At 42.7% G+C, this 20,702-nt stretch overlaps 1 protein-coding gene across 1 annotated transcript in view; it reads right to left on the bottom strand.

Annotated features, from left to right (window-relative positions):
• Positions 1-20,702, bottom strand: part of zc3h7bb (zinc finger CCCH-type containing 7Bb) — a 100,863-nt gene that overhangs the window by 34,057 nt on the left and 46,104 nt on the right. Inside the window, 7 exon segments of the mRNA XM_052043153.1 lie at positions 392-553; positions 2,796-2,955; positions 3,983-4,038; positions 5,917-6,166; positions 11,034-11,293; positions 14,817-14,859; positions 17,265-17,321. Of these exon segments, the coding sequence (XP_051899113.1) occupies positions 392-553; positions 2,796-2,955; positions 3,983-4,038; positions 5,917-6,166; positions 11,034-11,293; positions 14,817-14,859; positions 17,265-17,321 (988 nt within the window).

Consider the following 20,702-nt stretch of genomic DNA (forward strand, 5'->3'; position numbering starts at 1 on the left):
AGGAAGGACAAGTTCTCCTCACACTGACAGTACACAGAACGAGCCCACTCAGTCCTCCTGGTCTGTGTCCAGACTGGTGTTTGTTTCACACAAACCTCCTCCCTTTCATCTCATTTTATCAGCATAAATTTCTGTTCCTTTCTCTTCCTACCCATGAACATGGAGCTCAGTATAGCAATGGCCATTAACTTAATACAGAACAGTGATCCAACTTTTTCTTAAAGTACAACCTACAGCTGAAGTACTCCGTCAGGTAGCCAATTCACGTTTGAACTATTTCATTTCTCCTGCATTCAGCTTTGGATTTAAGTCACTGTTGCATATTGTATATTTACAACCACTGGTTTAGGTCTCCCTTATAAGTAGCATTGAATTACTCGCATGTCCATACCTTTACACAAGTAGTATGGCCCTCCATAATTATTCCGGGTAGGTCGGGGCCTGATTTTTTTCCATCGTGAATCCGGTAAACTGTTCAGTCTTCCAATCAGAAGATCTTTTTTACATTTATGATCTAGGTCAGGGTTATAAATATAGTCCAATGCCTTAACTCCTAGAATAACAAAACACAAGGGGAGAAAAATGTAATTAGAACAAAGTTAGTATAATGGGCCAAGGTAGGGAAACTGGTACAAACAGATTTAAAAACATTAAGAATGGGAAGAAGGATAAACCATACAAAGCACACACCATCATTCAAATAATATCATGGCTAAAAATCTGTATCACCTCCAGTTCCCTGCAGAAATCCATGTCTCCCTAACCCTTATGTGTCCAGGAATCTAAGTGTTTCAGCCTTGAACAGATGTAGGAACTGACCATCCACAGCCCTCTGGGGTTGAGAACCAATGATTCACAGCCCAGCAAGTGAAAAGCATCCCCTCATCCCCTTAGCTTTACCGTCTTCTAGTTCTGGACTCAAGTCAGAGGAAATGACCTTTCACTATCAAACTCTCAAGAACTTCAAACATTTTAATAAACCCTCATTTTATTTATAAACTCTAAAGAATATCAACCAATTCTTTTTGGTCTCTCCTAGTTGATTTAAATTGAATCAATTTTTTGGGCTTTTATTCTCTGTTCTCTTCTAGGTACACAGACTACTCCTTGCCCAAGGATACAGTCCAACACAGCCCCATCTGTTGAACTAAAATAGAGGCGATCAAAAGGCGAGGGAAAAACAGAAAATACTCAGCAGATCAGGCAGCATTTGTGGAGAGAGAATCAGAATTTACGCTTCATCAGAACTAGGAAAAGCTAGAAAACAAGCTTGTTTAAAGTTGCAGAGAGGGGAGAGTGGTGGAGGGAACAAAGGGAATGCCTGCGGAAAGGTGGAGACCAAGAGAAACTTAATGACACAGATGGTGTTGGAGCCAGCTGAGAGAGGATGGCGAAGGCTTGCTAATTGCAGCCGGTCTGTCTCGAGGTGCTCTAAATAAGAGGTGAATGTGAATACAGAGAGAAAAAAAACAAAAGTGTGGAAACTGTGGGATACAGAACACAGCAGCTGCTGAAACCTGTGAAAAAGAGAACGCTGGAAATAGCCAGCAGGTTAGGCAGCATCTGTAGAGAAAGAAAAACACTGTTAAGATTAGAGGTTGATCAAGACTGGGCAGTTCTGACACCAACCGGAAAGGCTGGTTGTCTGACATTGTTGAATCCAGTGTTGAGCTCAGAGCCCGTAACATGCCCAGTCAGTAGATGACAAACTGTACCTCAGGCTTACATTGGGCTTCATTCAAACAGTGTAAGACACCAAAAGCAGGTCAGAGTGAGAGTGGGATGGAGACAACAGGCAACTGAATGCAGCTCCTTTGATTATACGACCAAGTTACTTACTTGCAATGCCATCAGTTTTTCACATTCACCTCCTTGATGACTCCCTCCATTCCCTGATGGATGCCTGGGTATTTCTCAGCTAATACTGCTATCTGTGATTAATGGACATTAGACAAGAGTAATCCATTCTGAGGAAACTAGTCAGCCTCCACCTGTCCCACTGGCGAAACCAATATTAAAAACAGTTTATCTGAAGAACTTCAGTGTTTAAATGGAAGGAAGTCACTCCGCCTACTTATGCTTAATGGTTACGGGATGTTATGTCATACCTGAATTTAGAGAAGGTCCGCTGTTCAATTTCTGAATCTAACTTAGATTTTCAAACGCTGTGGGGACCTTTTTTGAATTATTTTCAAAACCTTTGATTTGGTGGCTAAAATGCAGATATTGGCTGATATCGTCATGTGTCAAGGGTTTTTCCTTGTCCTTTTTCTTTATTAAACAGCTTCGGTCTTGGTATTGGATTTAGATTTTTTTCATAATAAAATTATTCCAATTTATTTGTTATTAATTAATTATCATGTGTGATTATTAATAGAGAGTATTGTGATTTCAAGTATGATTTAACACAATGTATTTAGTAGTACTTTTACCTTCTTGATTCATGTACTCTGTATTTTCTTTGGGGAATTAAAGAAGAACTTCAGTGAAACTTGCATCTCATTACCCTATTGCAGAGCGAGCTGGAGTTCCCATGATGACAACTCTGTTTACTTTCCCCACCTTAGTCACCCACCTGCAGTTAGATGCATTGCTACCGAATACTCGACAGCCTTTAGTCTACTTTCCTATCAGCATTATGTATATACTTCATGTCCTAGTAATGACAGGCACTCAAACCTATCAGGATAAGACCTCTTAACAGCTGCTGACTGGAGTGGTCACTCAGTCCCATTCCATCAGCAACCAGGCCCAATGGTTGAACAGAAGGCATCTAGCCACAGTGTTTTCTTTACCTGATTTAACAAAGCAGTTGGAGCAGGCCTGGCGCAGATCGTGCGTATCACCGAGTGGGTTCTTTGTCAGTGGTGACGGAGTTGATTCGCTGCCTCTTTGAACTAATCCAAGGAGGGCCACGGGATGGCTTGATGTGGGCAGGCAGTTCACTTGCTTACCCTGGTGCAGAAAGAGAGGGTGGTTGTTAAGGAAGGAGCAAGATTCTGGATCTTCTTCCCCTCTCCTGCAACCTGCTGTTGTCTGACAGCTCACACGGTGGCACATGACTCATACTTAGTGGATTCTGACTGTGGGGAGTATTGCAGCCAATTCCGATCCAGTCCTTCCCTACCAGTTTCCACGAGGTAGTTGCTGTGGAAAGCTGACTTTGAAATATTTGCTGTCCCTTCATTATTATCGAGTCTAAATCTTGGAATTACAACCCAACAGCACTGTGGGAGTAAATGGACCACAGAACTACAAGAAAGTAACATCATCACCCATTCAATAAATGCCCATCCCCAAAACTGAATCAATCTGGATTTGGAATTTTTCACTTGATCTTTGAACCTCAATGGCCCCTGACTCCCACCTACTGCCTTGCTGGAAAGCAGGCAAAATGGTGACTGGGTGAGAATGGGACTGAGGCTGGCCATCGTGTAGAACCTCATTTTCAAAATCTGGGCATGGCCTTTGTCCTCGTTGACCAAGGTCGCAAAGGGACTGAATCACAGCTTGGAGACTTCAGGGAAAAGAGTGGGAGGCAACGGTTGGAAAGACTTGTTCGAAGCTTGTTAAAATTAATTCAATAAAAGCAACAGTGTAAGGTTTTCAGGGCCAATATGTTCCCTGGACTAACCATAAATCTAACTGCAATAAAGAATTGTAGTTAGATATACGGTAGTGAATTTATGGAATTCCTTGCCACGTACAGCAGTGGAGGCCAGATCATTGGAGGTGTTTAAGGAGGAGATAGATAGGCATCTAATTAGTCAAGGTATCAAGGGATATGGGGATAAGGCTGGAAATTGGGGTTAGAATAGTTTTTGTTTCTGCACATGGAGCAGACTTACCCCCCCCCCCCCCCCCACCTTCTCATTTCTTTTTCTCCTTTTCTTTGGAGCAGACTCGATGGGCCGAATGGCCTACTTCTGCTCCCTTGTCTTGTGATCTTGTGAAGAAGGTGTAATGAACATACTGGACTCACCAAAGAGAAGCTGCTTGATACGCCCTTATTGTTGTTTGGTGTCATTGGTCTTGATACTGGTGAAGCACAAAAATGATCATTATTCACGTTAATGTCTCTTGAGCTTCCAGAAAAGTGATGCTCATTTTCTCTACCATAACCCGAACACAATTTACAGCAAAAAAACATTTCATTCAGCACAAAAGATCAGTGCCAGTGTTTACACCCCATGAGTCTCTGCTCACTGCTCTTCATTCAACTTATCAGAACAAATCAACCCATGAAGCTGTGTTAAGAAGCTGAAGTTCTTCACTCTTCAGCCAGCACTGAAGGTAGGCTTTAGGCCAGTAATTCCTGGCCTGGTGATTTAATGATTTTAATCCCGGAAGTCAAAACTACTTCACTGGGTGTATTGTAAGGGTCATGCTGTCACGTGACACCACTGATCATCACCTGGTCGAAAGACACATCACTGTCAAATCAAGGTCTGGCTCCACCCACCCATCAGTCCACACTTGACCATTGGCCTCTGTAAACACCTTTGTACCTGGCCTTCGGCTATCAGCTTGTTTGAACTACCTGGGCTGGACCACCCAGCCCTCCAGCACTATAAAGAGTGCCACGTGTGCGTGGTTCTCTCTCTCTTGATTGCTCTGAGGAACCGTGAAATAACGCTGAAGAGACCATTGATAAGAGTGTGCACTTCAACAGGGTTAGGAGTGTCCTAAGTATATTCCCGGTAGCACAGAGCTGTGCCTGCACTGAGTTGAGGGGTGGCAGGTATCGTATTGTTTCTTCCTTGATCATTTATACCCAGTTTGTTGAGTGTGTGTGTGTGCACCTCACCCTCGTTGCGATCCCCCCCCACGTTCACGATCACCAGTGTGCATGTGTGCGTTGTTCCCATTTATCCTGACCCGCATTTGTTTTTTTATAAATAAATCATTTTAACTCCAAAGACTGTGTCCAGAGTCCTTGTCCCTCGAGACCCTCGAATCTGTTACACAACACCGAAGAGCACAGAAAACCACGGCACTCACCACAGCCAGGATCCTCTGACATCCCTCCCAGTCAGAGCCCAGCTGAAGGCTGGGGAAAAAGGGAATCAAAAAACACTGGAAACACTCAGGAGGCCAGGTAACAGCTATGGAAGGAGAAGTAGAGTTAATGTTTCAAGTCAAAGATCCTTCATCAGAAGAACTGATGAAGGATCTTCACACCAAAACATTGTTTCTCTCTCCACAGATGCTGCCTGACCTGCTGAGTGTTTTTAGCATTTTCTGTTTTTATTTTAGATTTCCAGCATCTGCAGTTTTTTTTTAATTTCCTAGATGAAGGTTTCTGGCCAGATAGAAATGAAAATTAAGAAGTCTGAAATGTGCTAAATAATAATTCTAGCTAGAAGCATAGGAACTGGAAAAGACCATATAGGGCCTCAAACCTGTTTGCCATTCAATGAGATAGGAGCTGATCGGCATCTACCTTCAGCACTGTGGCTCAAAATCGCTTAACACCGTTGGTGACCGAAACTCTGTCAGTCTCACATTTACTATTGTTTGCTGAGCTAGCAGCAACCACTCTTTGTGGAAGAAGGTTCCACAGTTTTACCACTCTTCTCACCATTAACTTTTCCACTGAATGGTCTGGCTCTGATTTTAAGGACATGTCCTATTTGGAGGATTACTTTCAAAATCTAAAAGTCTCATTCGAACTACCCCTGAACGTCTTATTCTCCAGGAAATACCAGTTTATGTAATAAGCCTTTGAGCACTGATAACATTTTCATGAATCTGTAGAAACTTCCACCAAAGCCATATATCCGCCATGAGGTGTGTTGCCCAGTATTATATGGACACAACACTCAAGTCACTTTTGTAGGCAGAAAATTTTAAACAAACGGAAGCATTTTCCCACTAAATGTGTGGTCAATGGTTCGAGAATGAATACACCCTTACCAGGCTGAGATTCTGTTCCAGGGAGTAGATCCAAAGAATCCAAACTATTCACAGTTGTGCTTGGACCGATAGTGTCCAGGGTGTCCATCTTCTGGACAGGAAGCATTGAATAGGCTGGTGGAAGCGACACCTTTGGGCCAATGTTACCCTTTACAGCAGACGGAAGCACTGGGGCACCACTGGGTAAGACGGCAAGTAGCCTGGACACGTCATTGGGTAGGTTGGTCGGAATAGTCCCTGCCACTGATGTCTGTGGAACAGAGTAAAGTGTTACGTCCGTGGAACAGAGTAAAATGTTACGTCCAGAAATAATAATGGGGGCAGTTCTTCCACTGCAGCAGTCACCTGCATACTCAGGTGCTTATGTACAGAATGATCTGTCTAGAGCCAAACAAAAGCTTTTCACTGTACCTCAGTACATGTGACAATAATAAAGCAATGTCATACGTGGAAGTTCTGGAGCACCTCACTAGCACTGGATTAAACCAGCAGTGGCAACCTCCACAAGGCTGTCCGTGCTTCTGAATGCCCCTATCCTGAAGCTTGCGATTTCCACAGTTTCCCTGCTGTTCCAACTCTGGTGTTATTCTCCCAAAGTAGGCACAAGGAAACCCCTCCAGCTGTGGGTAAATGGTTTACAGGCCCCCAGGGGTGATGGAGTGGTGGGGGCCAAGGTCAGCAGGGAGTGGGCCAAGTCGACTGTCATTGGGAAAGCAACTGAAAAGATATCCATTCCTAGGAAGTACAGCACCAGGGACCCAGCCCATGGAAAAGGCAGAAAAAAGATTGATAGCTCCAACTAAGAATCCCATCCAAAATATTAAAAAGCTTCTTTCCTCTGTAGATTCTGTGTATTTTTAAATCCTCTCTGATTTAAACAGCAGAACTATGAGGGACAGTGCAGATGGTGCAACCCCACAGAGTAGATTTGCACTAGTCTTGCCCAGCTGAATGTCAACTAGGCATAGGTAAGGCCACAAAGATGTTGTTTGGGACTGATGCACTAATTTGAGTGGAAAATGCTCTAATGTAATGCAGGTAAGTGGACTTCATGAGTATCTACTTGGTAAACATCCAGCACCATTCAACAGCACTCAAGATGATCTCAAAAAGCAGTGGGTGGCAAGGTGGCGCAGCTAGTAAAGCTGCTGTCTCACAGCACCAGAGTCCTGGGTTCAATCCTGACCTCAGGTGAGGTCTGTGTGGAGTTTGCACGTTCTCCCTGTGACTGAGCGTGCGTTTCCACTGTGTGTTCTGATTTCCTGCCATATCCCAAAGACATGCAGGTTGGTTAGGAGCAAAGGGTGGGGGTGAAGTGCGGGTGGGGAAAGAATTGGACCCAAATTTGAATCAGTTACCTGCGTACAGGTGGTATTGAGCAGGAAACAAATCACATTTGCATCAGTTCTTGCACAATACTGTTACTATCTCAGCTTTGGCAGCCAGACTGGACTCTGACTATACAGCTTCCTCTGATGTCACCAAACAGAGAAAAAATCTTTAAAGTGGGGAAACATTGCTACTCTTTTGTTTATTCGGTTGGCTATCAACCACTCAGCTGAAAACCACAGCCTTAAATTTAGCTATATTTTCACTGGAGGCAACTTTGGCTACAATTGCACAAAGAACAAGAAATCACACCATCTTCTGTTAGTACAGCAGGAACTGTATGGTTAGCAACTACAGCTGTGCGTGCATTAAGTGGGTCCAGTGGCAGATTGTGCTGGAGATCAGCCAACTGTTGTTGCACCAGCACAATATGGACTGTTGCAATATCAACAGACCATTGGAGCCAAAATTTCATAGACAGTGGCCAACATCCCATGGCTTACAATCAGTCACCGGTGGACATGATTGCAGGAGTGGTTTAACTTCACCTGGCCAGCAGGAAACTGAGGGTTTGCTTTAGAAAGCTCAAGATATTATTGTCATTAATTCAATGGAAGCCGAAGACAGAAGAAGTGTAAAACAGTTGGCCAATCTGCGACTGACTGGTGGTAAAAGCAAAAACTGAGTTTAATCTGCATGACAATTTTAACTTCAGTAATGATAGCTGAAAGAAGTTTACTATGTGTGAACCTACTGTGCTTTACCTGTTCAGACAAATGCCCACTGATGCAAAGCACCCATGAGGCACTCACCTTTGTTCTTCTGCTCAGTCAAAAAATCCTCATCTGGCTCTGAAAACTTCACCTTTGTAAACCTCAACCTACCTCTTCTGCTCAAGCCCAGCTGACCATGCTCCCATTCTCCCTCCCATGAGGAATTCTAATTCTTGTGTTTCAGTCCTTCCACTGCCCTTTCCCAAACTGTTTGCATGTCACCTCTTTGGTTTCAGGTATCATTGACAGGTGCACTTTCAGTAACAGACCCCTTCTGTTAATTGACACCATGAAACTGCTCTGCACCAACTCTCTGATCAAGCTTCATCCTCATTATATCCTCTCAAAAGCCTCACATTCATTTTTCCCCTTGTACCTCTTCCATGTATTAAAGGTGCTATATATATGTAAGTTGTGGTTGTCATGTCATCCTAAGGTTGCTTAGTCTCATTAACATATAACTGCACTTCCTAGTTTTGCGACATTTTCAGAAGTAGACAAGGTGCCCTCATCTCCCTGTACTGATCATTTCTATGTGAAGACCCATCAGTTGACACCACTTTACAACCTTACAGCCCTTGAAACATTATTTAACCATATAAATTAAGTTTTCATGTCATTAGGCTTAACACTGACAGAGTACAAGAACATTTCAAATATGAATTAAGGTTTGAGTGTCTCTCACATGCTATCATGGAAACATGTTCAGCGATGTGTTTACAGAGCTCTCTCTGGGATATCTTACTTTCTCACTCTCTCAAATTGGCTGACATTAACTCCAGGTGAAGGAAATACATTTAAACTTGCATGTTAAACGAGAACCTTTTATAGTCATAAAGGTACAGCATGGAAACAAGCCCTTCAGCCCATTGAGTCTGTACTAACCATCAACCAACCATTTTGCACTAATCCTACATTGATCCCTTTTTGCTCCCTGCATTTTCTTCAACTCCCCTCCACCCCCACCGCCCTGATTCTACCACTCACCTACACACTAGGGGCAATTTACAGTGGCCAATTAACCTACCAACCTGCATGTCTTTGGGATGTGGGAGGGAACAGGAACAACTGGAGGAAATCCACAAAGAGGGAGAACGTGCAAACTCCACACAGACAGCACTGGAGGTCAGGAGTGAACTGGGATCTCTGGTACTCTGAGGCAGCGGCTCTATTAGCTGCACCACGGTGCTGCCACACCCTAGTTTTGGACACTCCTATTGAAAAGCTCTGATAAAGAAAACCATTCAAAATATTAAGTTCTGATGAAGGATCTACAACCTGAAACATTAACTGGTTTCTCTTTCCACAGATGCCGTTCGACCAGCTTAATTCTCCCAGCATTTGCAGATGCCAGCATCTGCAGTTTTATTTGTTTTCCAAAATATTACACTATTTTTTCTACTGTAGGTTCTGTGCATTTTTAAATGCTGCTTTTAACAGCAGAACTGAGAGTGACATCAAAGCAGATGGTCTCACTGCATCGGGTGGATTTGGACTAGTTTTACTGAACTGAAATGTCAACCAGGTACGGGTGTGGCCGCAGGAATGTTGCTTGAGATTGATGAACTAATTTTAGTGGAAATGCCTGATATGCAATGCAGGTAAATGGACATGGATACTTACTTACTTGGTAAGCATCCGGAACATGACACTCAAAATCATCTCAAAAAGCACTCAGACACTCTGGTTTACATCCTACTATTTGTACGAATCAATGCACGGAAAGGATCTAGTTCATATCCCCGTACAATGGGAGTATTAATCAATGGGCTACTATTCACTTTTCTTTAACCAATCCGCCACATCTAAGTTCTCAGTTAGCCATAGGTGGCAGTGGTCTTATGTATAGTCTAAGTGAGGACACAACCATGAGAATCTTGAGGCTCACTAACTGCTACATGAAGTGTTAAAATTTACATTAAATTATCATCATACCTAATGTCTGTCTTCACCTCCTGAACCCAGGAACATATTGCTGTAGTATCTCCCTGCTAACTCCAGCCAGCCATGATGCATGAACATTGGCAGGAAGCAACGGTGCTTCGACCTTGTGGAGGTCATTAAACTGGAGCCCTACCTTGTCCTTGTCTGATGCCTCCTGCTTCAACTGGAGTCAAGTGACAGGATTCCTGTATAAAATACCCAGCTAGCTAACTTCTCCCTATATAACTCTGTGTGGATGCATGTCAGTCCAAGGTTTCTCTTGGTACACCATCTGGTAACACATAAACCTGTATATCGTGTTCAATTGTTGGGTTGACAGCTACTAAACAAGAGCCATAGAGCCTCAGAGAGATATAGCATGGAAACAGGCCTTTCAGTCACCAAGTCCATGCTGACTATCAACCAACATTTTACACTAATCCGATATTAGTCCCATTTTTTATTCTCTACATATTATCATCAATTACCCTCGGATTGTACCACTCAACTACACTGTAGCAGCAACTTACAGTGGCCACATAACCTACTGACCCGCACGTCTTTGGGATATGGGAGGAAAAGTGGAGCACCTGGGCAAAACCCTAGAGTCAGGGAGAACGTGTAGACTCCACACAGACAGCATCTGCAATCAGGATTCTTTGGCTGTACTAGCTGCAACACCGTGCCGCCCCTAAGCTGGTGCCCTGCAGCTGGACTAGCCTCGATGTGGATGGTGTGCAGACACCCATCAAGAGTCAAAACAAGACTCGTCAAAGGACAAATGAGCACTCTGTAAACCAACGACCATCAAATCCTGGACAGCGGATATCCGTCACTATGTTGCTTGGCCCAAAGTAAAATTACCTCTTACCAACAGGCCATGGGTCAGTATAACAAAACTAGCCAAGAACAATGAGAAATGCAGGAGAATTGTGGCAGTTTACAAAGAGGGCTGACAGTCATGCCAACCTTTAGACTGACCAATTTGAAATCTGGGTTTGGAAGCTAACTGTATGCTTTTGATACTGCAGAGTACAAGACCGACCCAACCACTGGAAACTCCATTGGTTTTTAACTCCACCTGCCTCTTACCATTGGAAATTCATTTGCCTCCCCAATAGAATCCAATAATGTGTCCAGGTCTTCTCCAATAATCTCTCCATCTGGAAATTCATCTGTAGTTTCAGGCACTGAGAGAGATACCCCATCACCAGCAGTGCCCTTGAGTGGGGCAGGGTCTGTCTGTGACTGCTGGATACTGAGAGCAGCTGAGAGAAGAGGGCCTGACGATTCACTGGCTGGTACGGGAGTGGTGGCTGGACCAGGAGCACATGGAAACTCCAAAGCCAAATCTGCATTATAGAAATAAAGGCACAATGGTGACAAAACAAAAATGCATCACAAACACAACGATTATATATAACCAGTATGTTGTTCTGGCATTGTCAGTTGCTGAAGATACTTTTCTCAAGAACAGGAAGGATCAAATTATAGATTTCCAATATCTGCTCCCCAGAGCCCCCTAATGGCTGGGTTTACAACTGGCAATGACTCAGCAAAACTGTACAGGAATCATTAACATTGCAATTGTATGCATTGATCCCGAAGACTGGTTAAAAAACATGCCAAGCGGAAATAATTTTTGTTGCCAGAGGGTGTATTGTACACAAGATTTCTAAGAACATGATCAATTTCTCATAGAAGCATTCTAGGAAATGTGGAGAATGTCAATAGGCATATCATATTGCATGAGAAAAATTGTAACATTACATCATGTAGAAATAACAACATTTAAATGTATAAAAATGTTTTTTTAAAAACATAATTTAGAGTTTGGGGGACAATGACAGTTAAAATGAAAAAAAATGTAGAATAAGTATTGCAGAAAGAAAACAAATCTAGCTAAATGTTTATCCCCTTTAATACAGAATTCACAGGAGGACAAGAACAAGTACACCTCAGCTATGGTTACTGCTGCAGCATTGGGATAGATTGCAGGCAGTATATGCACAGCAAAGTCCCACAATGATGGCAATGATTAGATCACCTCAGAGATAATCTCGGAGGTAACAGTTGACAGATAAATCGAGGGCAAGATTTTGTAAATGTTGGAAATCTGAAATAAAAACACAAAATAGTGAAACTATTCTGCAGTCTCAGCGGAGAGAGAAACAGAATTTAAATTTCAGGTCAATGTTCTTTCATCAGAACTGGGAAAAGCAAGAGATAAAGTGTTTTTGTTAGGATGGAGAGAGGGGAGGAAAGAACAAATGGATTATCTGAAAAAGGGTGGAAGACTAAATGATATCTGGAATGTTGTTTAACCATCAAGGAGGCAAGGTGCACATGTTCTTCATGCAACAGAAAAATGCAGAGAACAGCACCAGCCACTTTACGTGGTCTTCTGCGACTTCATTAAAGCCTCTGAGTCCGTCAGTTAGAAATGAGTGAGGAACACCAAATTCAAACGGCCACAGAAATTTGTCTCCATCTTTCACTTCTCCACAAGCACATTCAAGTCACAATGCTAAACAACAGGTTTGCAATAGAGCCAGTTTCAGTGAAGACCAGTCGGTGTCATCATTGCCTCAACACTTCTTTACCTTTCTTGCCATGATGTTGCACCACACCTGACACAAATGTCCGGTGGGAGTGGAGATAATCCTCAGAACGACTGAGGAACTGTTCAACCTATGGCTAATATACACCAGAACCAAAGTCACCTCACAGCTCAGTAGCTGAGCTGCAGTATGCAGATGACACTTGCATTTGTACACACTTGGAAGCTGAGCTCCAAGACATTGTCAATTCATTCATTGAAGTATATGAAAAAAAAATGGGCCTTATACACAACATCTGCAAGACCAAGGTCCTCCACCAATCTGCCCCACTGCATCACACTGCCAGCCACAAATAAAGATTCACAAAACCCTAGAACATTACGGACCACTTCCTATATCTTGGGAACAATCTCTTGGCGAAGGCAGATATGGATGCAGAAACTCACCACTGCCTTCAATGTATTAGCAGAACCTTTGGTCAACTGAGGAAATGGGTATTTAAAGATCAAGACCTCAGACGTGGTACAAATCTCATTGTCTACCAGGCAGCAGTGATCCCTGCCCTCCTATACATATCTGAGACCTGAACTACCTATTGGTAAATTGTAAATTGGTAAATTGATTTATTATTGTCACATGTACTGAGGTACAACGAAAAACTTTGTGTTGCATGCCGTCCATACAGATCATTTCATTACAACAGTGCATTGAGGTAGTACAAGAGAAAACAATAACAGAGTGCAGAATATGGTGTTACAGTTACAGAGAAAGTGCAGTACAGGCAGACAATAAGGTGCCAAGGCCATAATGAGGTAGATTGTGAGGTCAAGAGTCCACCTTATCATACTAGGGGACTATTCAATAGTCTTATAACAGCAAGATAGAAGCTGTCCTTGAGCCTGGTGGTACGTGCTTTCAGGCTTTTGCATCTTCTGCCTGATGGAAGGGGGGAGAAGAGAGAATGTCCAGGGTGGGTCTTTATGTTTGCTGCTTTACTGAGGCTCTGCAGTTTCTTGTGGTCTTGGGCAGAGCAGTTGTCATACCAAGCCGTGATGCGTCCAGATTGATTGTTTCCTGTGATGCATCGATAAAGATTAGTGAGTGTCAAAGGGGACATGCCAAGTTTCTTTAGTCTCCTGAGGAAGTAGAGGCACTGGTGTGCTTTCTTGGCCATGGCGTCTACATGGTTGGACCAGGACAGGCTATTGGTGATGTTCCCTCTTAGGAACCTGAAACTTTCAACCCTCTCGACCTCAGCACCGTTGATGTAAATAGGAGTCTGTTGTAGGCTTCTCAAGGTACTGGAAGCATACCACCAAAGCTGCCTCGGCAAAATCCATCAAGTTCATTGGAAGGATAAGCAAACATCAGCATCCTTTGCCATGCCATCTCCAGCTTTGAGGCCCTGGTTATTCTGATCAGTTATATTGGGCTGGCCAATTCATTTGCATGTCTATCACCAGAATCCCAACACAAATGTTCTATTCTGATTTCTGTTGTGGGAGGATATTACCAGGCAGACAGAGAGAACAATTCAAGGAAGTGCTCAAAGCTTTGTTGAAGAGGCTTATGACTGCTTCAGGTGGAGGAGTACTTGAAATGGCACTGAGAACCTTAAGTCCATGCATTAGAGCGCACAAAACCCGTGTTGGTGGCAGAAAGAGCACACCAGCTCTGAAACTGCCGACCTGCCTGCCCCATCAGTCGCTCCTGCCCAACTGTAGAAGAGACTGCAGTTCCCACATTGGCTTCATCACCCGCAAAACTGCAGTGGAAGCAAAGCATCCTCAATCCTGAGGGACTGCCTAAGAAGAATTGAGAATTACAGAAAGGCTATCTAAAATTGTTAAACAATGTTGACTCCAATGTTGACTGTCATGTGCCTGATTAGAAGATGAGCTGTTGTGCTTACGTCGAGCTTCATTAGAATGGCAATAGGAGGCCAAGGACAGAGAGGTCAGGGTGGAAATGGGATGCAGAATTAAAGTGGCATGGAACCAGAAGCTCAGACTCACACAACCAAAGCAAAGTGATCGCTCAATCTGCATTTGGTTAGAGGCTGCCTAAACTCACTGTACTCAAGTTCCTCACAACTGCACAAGAGGAGGGAGTTAATCAGTGATCCATCGTGGATTTGTAAAGGATAGGTGACGCCTGACAAACCTGATTAAACTTTTGAAGGGATGGTTAAAGAAATGGACGGGGACTTTTATGGATGTTATTTACATGGGCTTCTGGAAGGCATGACCCATTGTTCTCTTCGACTGAAGCACTGATTCATATTTCTACATAGAGAAATAAAATGGAAGCTCACCTGATTCAATATCATCTATACCACTTGTGCCGTTTATGGATATCTGTGGGAGAATTCAGAAAGTGGCTTACAATGTTTTCAGTACTGCCTATGAAAATTTGCTAGTTAGCCAACATGACATGATGATATGATAAATGAAAGGTTTCAAATATTAGGAAAGTCTTTAGATTAGAGAGCTGGACATGACTGTTTTATCCAAGAATAGAGAGAGGAGCAATGGATTAATGAGCATTAAAATCTATAGTCAGGAAAGTCATAATAATTAAACAATTTCGGAGTTCAAAATTTTGAGTTAAGAGCTTTAGAAATAGGAGGAGTAGGCCATCCTTTCCTTCGAGCCTGCTCTGTCATTCATGAAGATCACAGCTGCTCTTCTACCTCAGTACCATTTTATTGGATTCTCTCCATATCCCTTGATTCCTTTAACATACAGAAATCTATTCATCTGTTTTGAATGAAATCAATGACCGAGGCTCCATGGCCTTCCAGGGTACAGAATTCCAAATATTCGCTATCCTCTGAGTGAAGAGATTTCTCCTCAGCTCAGGCCTACAGAGCCCACCCCTTATTCTGAGACTGCAACCCCCTGGTTCTAGGCCATCAGTAGTATCTACGGGAGGCGCTGCCTCAAGAAGGCAACATCCATCATCAAAAATCCCCATCATCTGGGCCATGCCAACTTCTCACAGCTACCATCGGGCAGGAAGTACAGAAGCCTGAAGTCCCACACCACCAGGTTCAAGAACAGCTACTTCCCTTCAACCACTCAGTCCTTGAATCAACTGGCAAAACCCTAATCACCACTACAGTTTAGCACTTTGTACTAAAATAGACATTGCTTTTGTTCTAATGGTGTTTCTTTCTTGTTAAAAAAAAGTCTATAATTCATGTTTTTCTTGTGAATGCTGCTTATATTATGCTATGCGCCTGTGATGCTGCTGCAAGTAAGCTTTTCATTGCACCTGTGCATACAGGTACTTGTGCACATGACAATAAACTCGACTTTGACTTTAGACACCTCAGCCAGGGGAAACTTCTTCTCCAAACCCACCCTGTTGAGCCCTGTAAGAATTTTCTACATTTCAATGAGATTTCCTCTTAACTATAGAGAACAGAGGCCTAATCCACTCAATCTCTTTTCATATGACAAACCCATCATCTCAGGAACCAGTTGTGAGTTTTGGCTGCACTTTAACAAGAATATCCTTATCTAGGTGAGGACACCAAAACTGTAGACGATACCCAAGGTGTGGGCTCACCTAGGCCACATAACAATTTCAGCAAAGCATCTTTACTCCTATACTTAAACCCTCTTGTAATAAAGGCCAACATACCATCTGTCTTCCAAATCACTTACTGCACCTGCAGGCTAACTCAGAGACTTGTGCACAAGGATACCTAGGTTTCTGAACACCAATCTATTAGCACTTAATGAATTGATCAAGGATTCACCATGATCTGTAAAGGATAGGTTATGTTTGACAAACCTGATTAAATTTTTTCAATAGGTGGCTAAAGAAGTGGGCAGAGGGTTGACTAGAGATTTTATAAAAAGGCCTTTGGAAGTTCCCAGTAGGTGACTTTTAGCTAACACTGAATCTCATGCAAGTTATGCAAAATTATTGTCCTGGTTAGGAAATTGGTGAGTGACAGAAGACAGAGAGGGAAAAACAGCAATTATACTAATTATCAGCTCAACTATTTACCATATTTATAAATAACTTGTATATGTTGCTATCTGTGCCATCACACATTTTCCAAATACATGAATGAGTAAAATTATGGAAAATAGATTTCAGTGTAAGCAAATATGGGTCATCCTCTTTGGATCTAAAAGGAATAGATTAGACTTTTATAGGGTACATAGCAGATATTCACAGGAAGGATCCTTAAACAACAGTGAAATAATAACCAAACGGGCTTGTTTTCTTCAGTGAAGTTAATTGAAGGATAAATATCAGCCAGGACATGGAGAACACTTTCTGCTCTTCTTCAAAATAATCTTCTCCATCGGGTAATGCAGCATGTGGGTCGTAGCTTTTACACCTTATCCAAAAGACAGCACACCAGACCTTCAATATTGTACTGGGGTGTCAGGGAAGATTTTATACACGTATGTATACACATACATACACTGCTCCCTGAGGTAGAGGAACTAACACAATTGTAGTAAAAATGCAGGTAAACATCTTTTCAGTGCTTTAGTGGGGTCATCTTTGCTAGACAAGAGAATTTAATAAGAGAAACCGTGTCTAAATGTTTGATCAATTTTTGATTAGCCCAAAGCAGAAGTTAAGCCAGCAATTTCCTTTGCATCCCACGTGGATACTGAACCGATATTTATTAAATATCATTCAAACTACAGCTGTTTTCACAAAAATGCGTCTCTCTGTTAAAACTTTCTGAAAGAAACATCTCAGTGGAGTAAAAACTCAAAAGTCAACTTACATGCCCACTGTTCACTGGATTCCCAATTGCAGTGAGACCCACTGTATCCATGTCAGGCTGAAAAAGAGTACATCTGTGTGATTAGTGGGGTGGAACGGTGGGTGTACTCACATCACTTGCTTGGCTTCACACTTCACCAAAATAAACTTCAACTATCTGCATAAATACAGAGCTTGCTCAAGATCAGCTAAAATAAGGAAAGCAGCTATTAACACAACTAGGCAATTTATTAACAATGCATGCCAGGAGATCATCATTTGGAATATTGCATTTTTAAAACATTTTCTTAAAAACATGATTTGTAAAGGATAGGTTATGTCTGACAAACCTGATTAAATTTTTGAATAGGTGACTAAAGAAATGGACAGAAGCTTCTTAAAAGAAATGAAAGTTTAAAATAAAAAATTTGCATTTTCTAATCCCTCATCACATTGAAGACAATGTTCTTGTTATTTAAAGAAATCCAGTTTCCTTGCAGAACCCCCAAAATCATACAGTATTTAGCCCATCAAACTTATGGCAGTTCTCTGAAAGAGCAACCACCTACTCTCATTGATATAATTTTATGTAAAATGTATGTATAATTTATATTCTGTGTGTTGGCTGCACCTGCGTGCCTGTGACGCTGCTGCAAGTTTCTCATTGTACTGTACCTCACCGTACTTGTGCTCATGACAATAAACTTGACTGGACTTGAAACTCAATGACTCACTCCCCTGCCTTCTGCAGCCCCACAAGTACTTAGATCTTTTCAGTTACCTACTTGATAGTGTCGACAAATTAGTTTAATCAGTGCTGTCTGTATTCAGTCTCTTTCCTGTTTACATCATCCTCTTCATTAATCAATGTTAAATCCTCAACCTCAGCCAGGTCTGCCTTAGCAGCCAAAAGTCACAAGAATTATATAGTCATTTGGATCATTCTGTCTGTCCATAACCATGAATCTCCCCTTAACCTTCCCTACAATCCCCGTTTTTCAGCCTCTCCAAATAGTCCCTTATCTCTAGCATCATTCTATTAAATCTCCACTGCATCCACTCTAAAGCTTTGATTTCCAGCCTAAAATGTGGTGGCTGGAATTAAACACTGTGGGGTAGAAATTTGTTCAAAACCTCCCAAAAAAAAATGCATGTGCTGTTGAAAATTGGGTTATCCTGGAGTAATGCAAGTTTGCATACATTTCCAGATGCCTTAGCACCATTGCAAATTTTGTTTCCTCATTTCTTGATGGGATATTTGTTCTCCATAATGGTTTTTAACTAATGTAAAACTCCCTGAAGTAAAGCTAATTAGTCTGTGATGAGACTTTGAACCCCACTGGTCTAAAAAAAACAAGTCCTTATTTAATCACGGAACAACCAGGTTTTACCAATCGTGTTTCCCTGTGCTATTTAAAATACCAACACTCAAATTGCATAGTTTGTCCTCCCTGAGATCGATGACCATATTCCACTTGAAATAAGTCTCAAATGTGTTTTGGTTGCTTTGCCTACATAGGTCAGGGTGTCAGTCACTCTCAGCTTTCTAGCCTCAGGCACATCTCAGGCCTTTGCTGCTGATCTCTACCTCATCTTAAACTTGGTGCATTAGGAAGGTCCCCTAAACTCCTTATTCAGGAGAGACACAGAGACTGCAGATGCTGGAAATCTGGAGCAACACACAAAAGCTGGAGGAACTCAACGGGTCAGGCAGCATCTGTGGAGGGAAATGGACAGTTGACATTTCGGGTCGAGATCCTTCATCAGGACTGGAAAGAAAGAGGGGAGATAGCTGGTATAAAAAGATGGGGGGGAAGGGGAAGAGCATAAGCTGGTGGGTGATGGGTGGATCCAGGTGAGGTGGGGGGGGGAGAGATAGGCAGGTGAGAGTAAGAATGATACAGGAAGCTGGGAGGTGATAGGTGGAAGTGACAAAGGGCTGAAGAACATGGAATCTGATAGGAGAGGACAACGGACCATGGAATAAAGTGAAGGAGGTGAGGAGGGGAACCGGGTGGGAGGAATGTGTGGGTGATGTGCAGATTGAGAAGGTGGGGGGGAAGGGAAAGAAATGGGGTGATGGGGCCTGGTGGGATAAGGGAAAAGGCGGCAGAGGGAAATGATTACCAGAAGTTAGAGAAATCCATGCTCGTGCTATCAGGTTGGAGATTACCTGATCCATACTCAGACTTCAAAGAGATAGGCAAAGGGACTTGACTACACTGTAGGTTTCTCCATAGTGCAGGCATTCAGATTACACGTAGTGCCGCAGTTAGCGTAACACTATTACAGCGCCAGCGACCCGGGTTCGACTCTGGCCGCTGTCTGTAAGGAGTTTGTACGTTCTCCCCATGTCTGCGTGGGTTTCCTCCGGGTGCTCCGGTTTCCTCCCACATTCCAAAGACGTAAGGGTCAGGAAGTTGTGGGCATGCTATGTTGGCGCCAGAAGTGTGGCGACACTTGTGGGCTGCCCCCAGAACACTCTACGCAAAAGATGCATTTCACGTTACTAATAAAGATCTTATCTTATCCTTACAAATACCACCTCCCTGACTGTAACTTAAGAGTGTTTCTGTGGCTCTCTTGCACAAAGAACATGCCATTTATGTGAATTTATCTTCATCCACCTGTCCTGGACCCTCTGAACCCTTGGCAGCACTCTCCCAACCCTTCCCATTATTGCAATGTTCATTCATTTAATGGCAACACTTCCCTGTAGCTAGAAGAGTGCTTCTAGTGGTATACAGGCTGTCCCTAGTTAGGAACACCTGATTAATGGATACCTGTACATATGAGTGAGCTTCGATAATAATATTACGTTCAGAAATCTGACGTACATACATGTATTTGTTTCTATGAACGGCAGAACTAGTTTCCTCTCTCTCTCTCCACTATTAGTGATTGTTCTTTCTTATCAGTCTTATGCACTTTTGATGCCATTCATTACAATACTGTGGAGGTACGGTTACCATAGAGCGATTTTTGTGTATTTTCTGACTTATTGGACAAAATCGACTAATGGGCGTTTGCTACCTGGGGACGGCCTATATCTCTGTAAGGGCTGTCTGTAAATACAGCCTGTTGTACTACATTGACAAATGCAAGAACTTGCAACAAATCACAGGAACCCAGCACTATAAATGACAATGTCAGTTTCAGTGTAGCATTACACAGGGAAACCTGACAGAGCCTTTGTGTGAATCTTGCAACTGAAGTTCTCACACTTTACATGATTTTTATGTATCGATGAGGGTAGTGTGGTTGATGTGGTCTACATAAACTTCAGTAAGGCCTTGGCCAAGATCCCACATGGAAGACTCGTCTAAAAGGTTAGAGCCCATGGGATCCAGGGTAAATTGGCAAAATGGATTCAAAATTTACTTGGTAATAGAAAGCAGAGGATGATAATGGAGGGTTGGCTTTGAGATTGGAAGCAAGTGATCTGCAGGGTACTGCAGGG

Source organism: Pristis pectinata, chromosome 33 (assembly GCF_009764475.1).
Source record: "Pristis pectinata isolate sPriPec2 chromosome 33, sPriPec2.1.pri, whole genome shotgun sequence".
NCBI lineage: Eukaryota > Metazoa > Chordata > Chondrichthyes > Rhinopristiformes > Pristidae > Pristis > Pristis pectinata.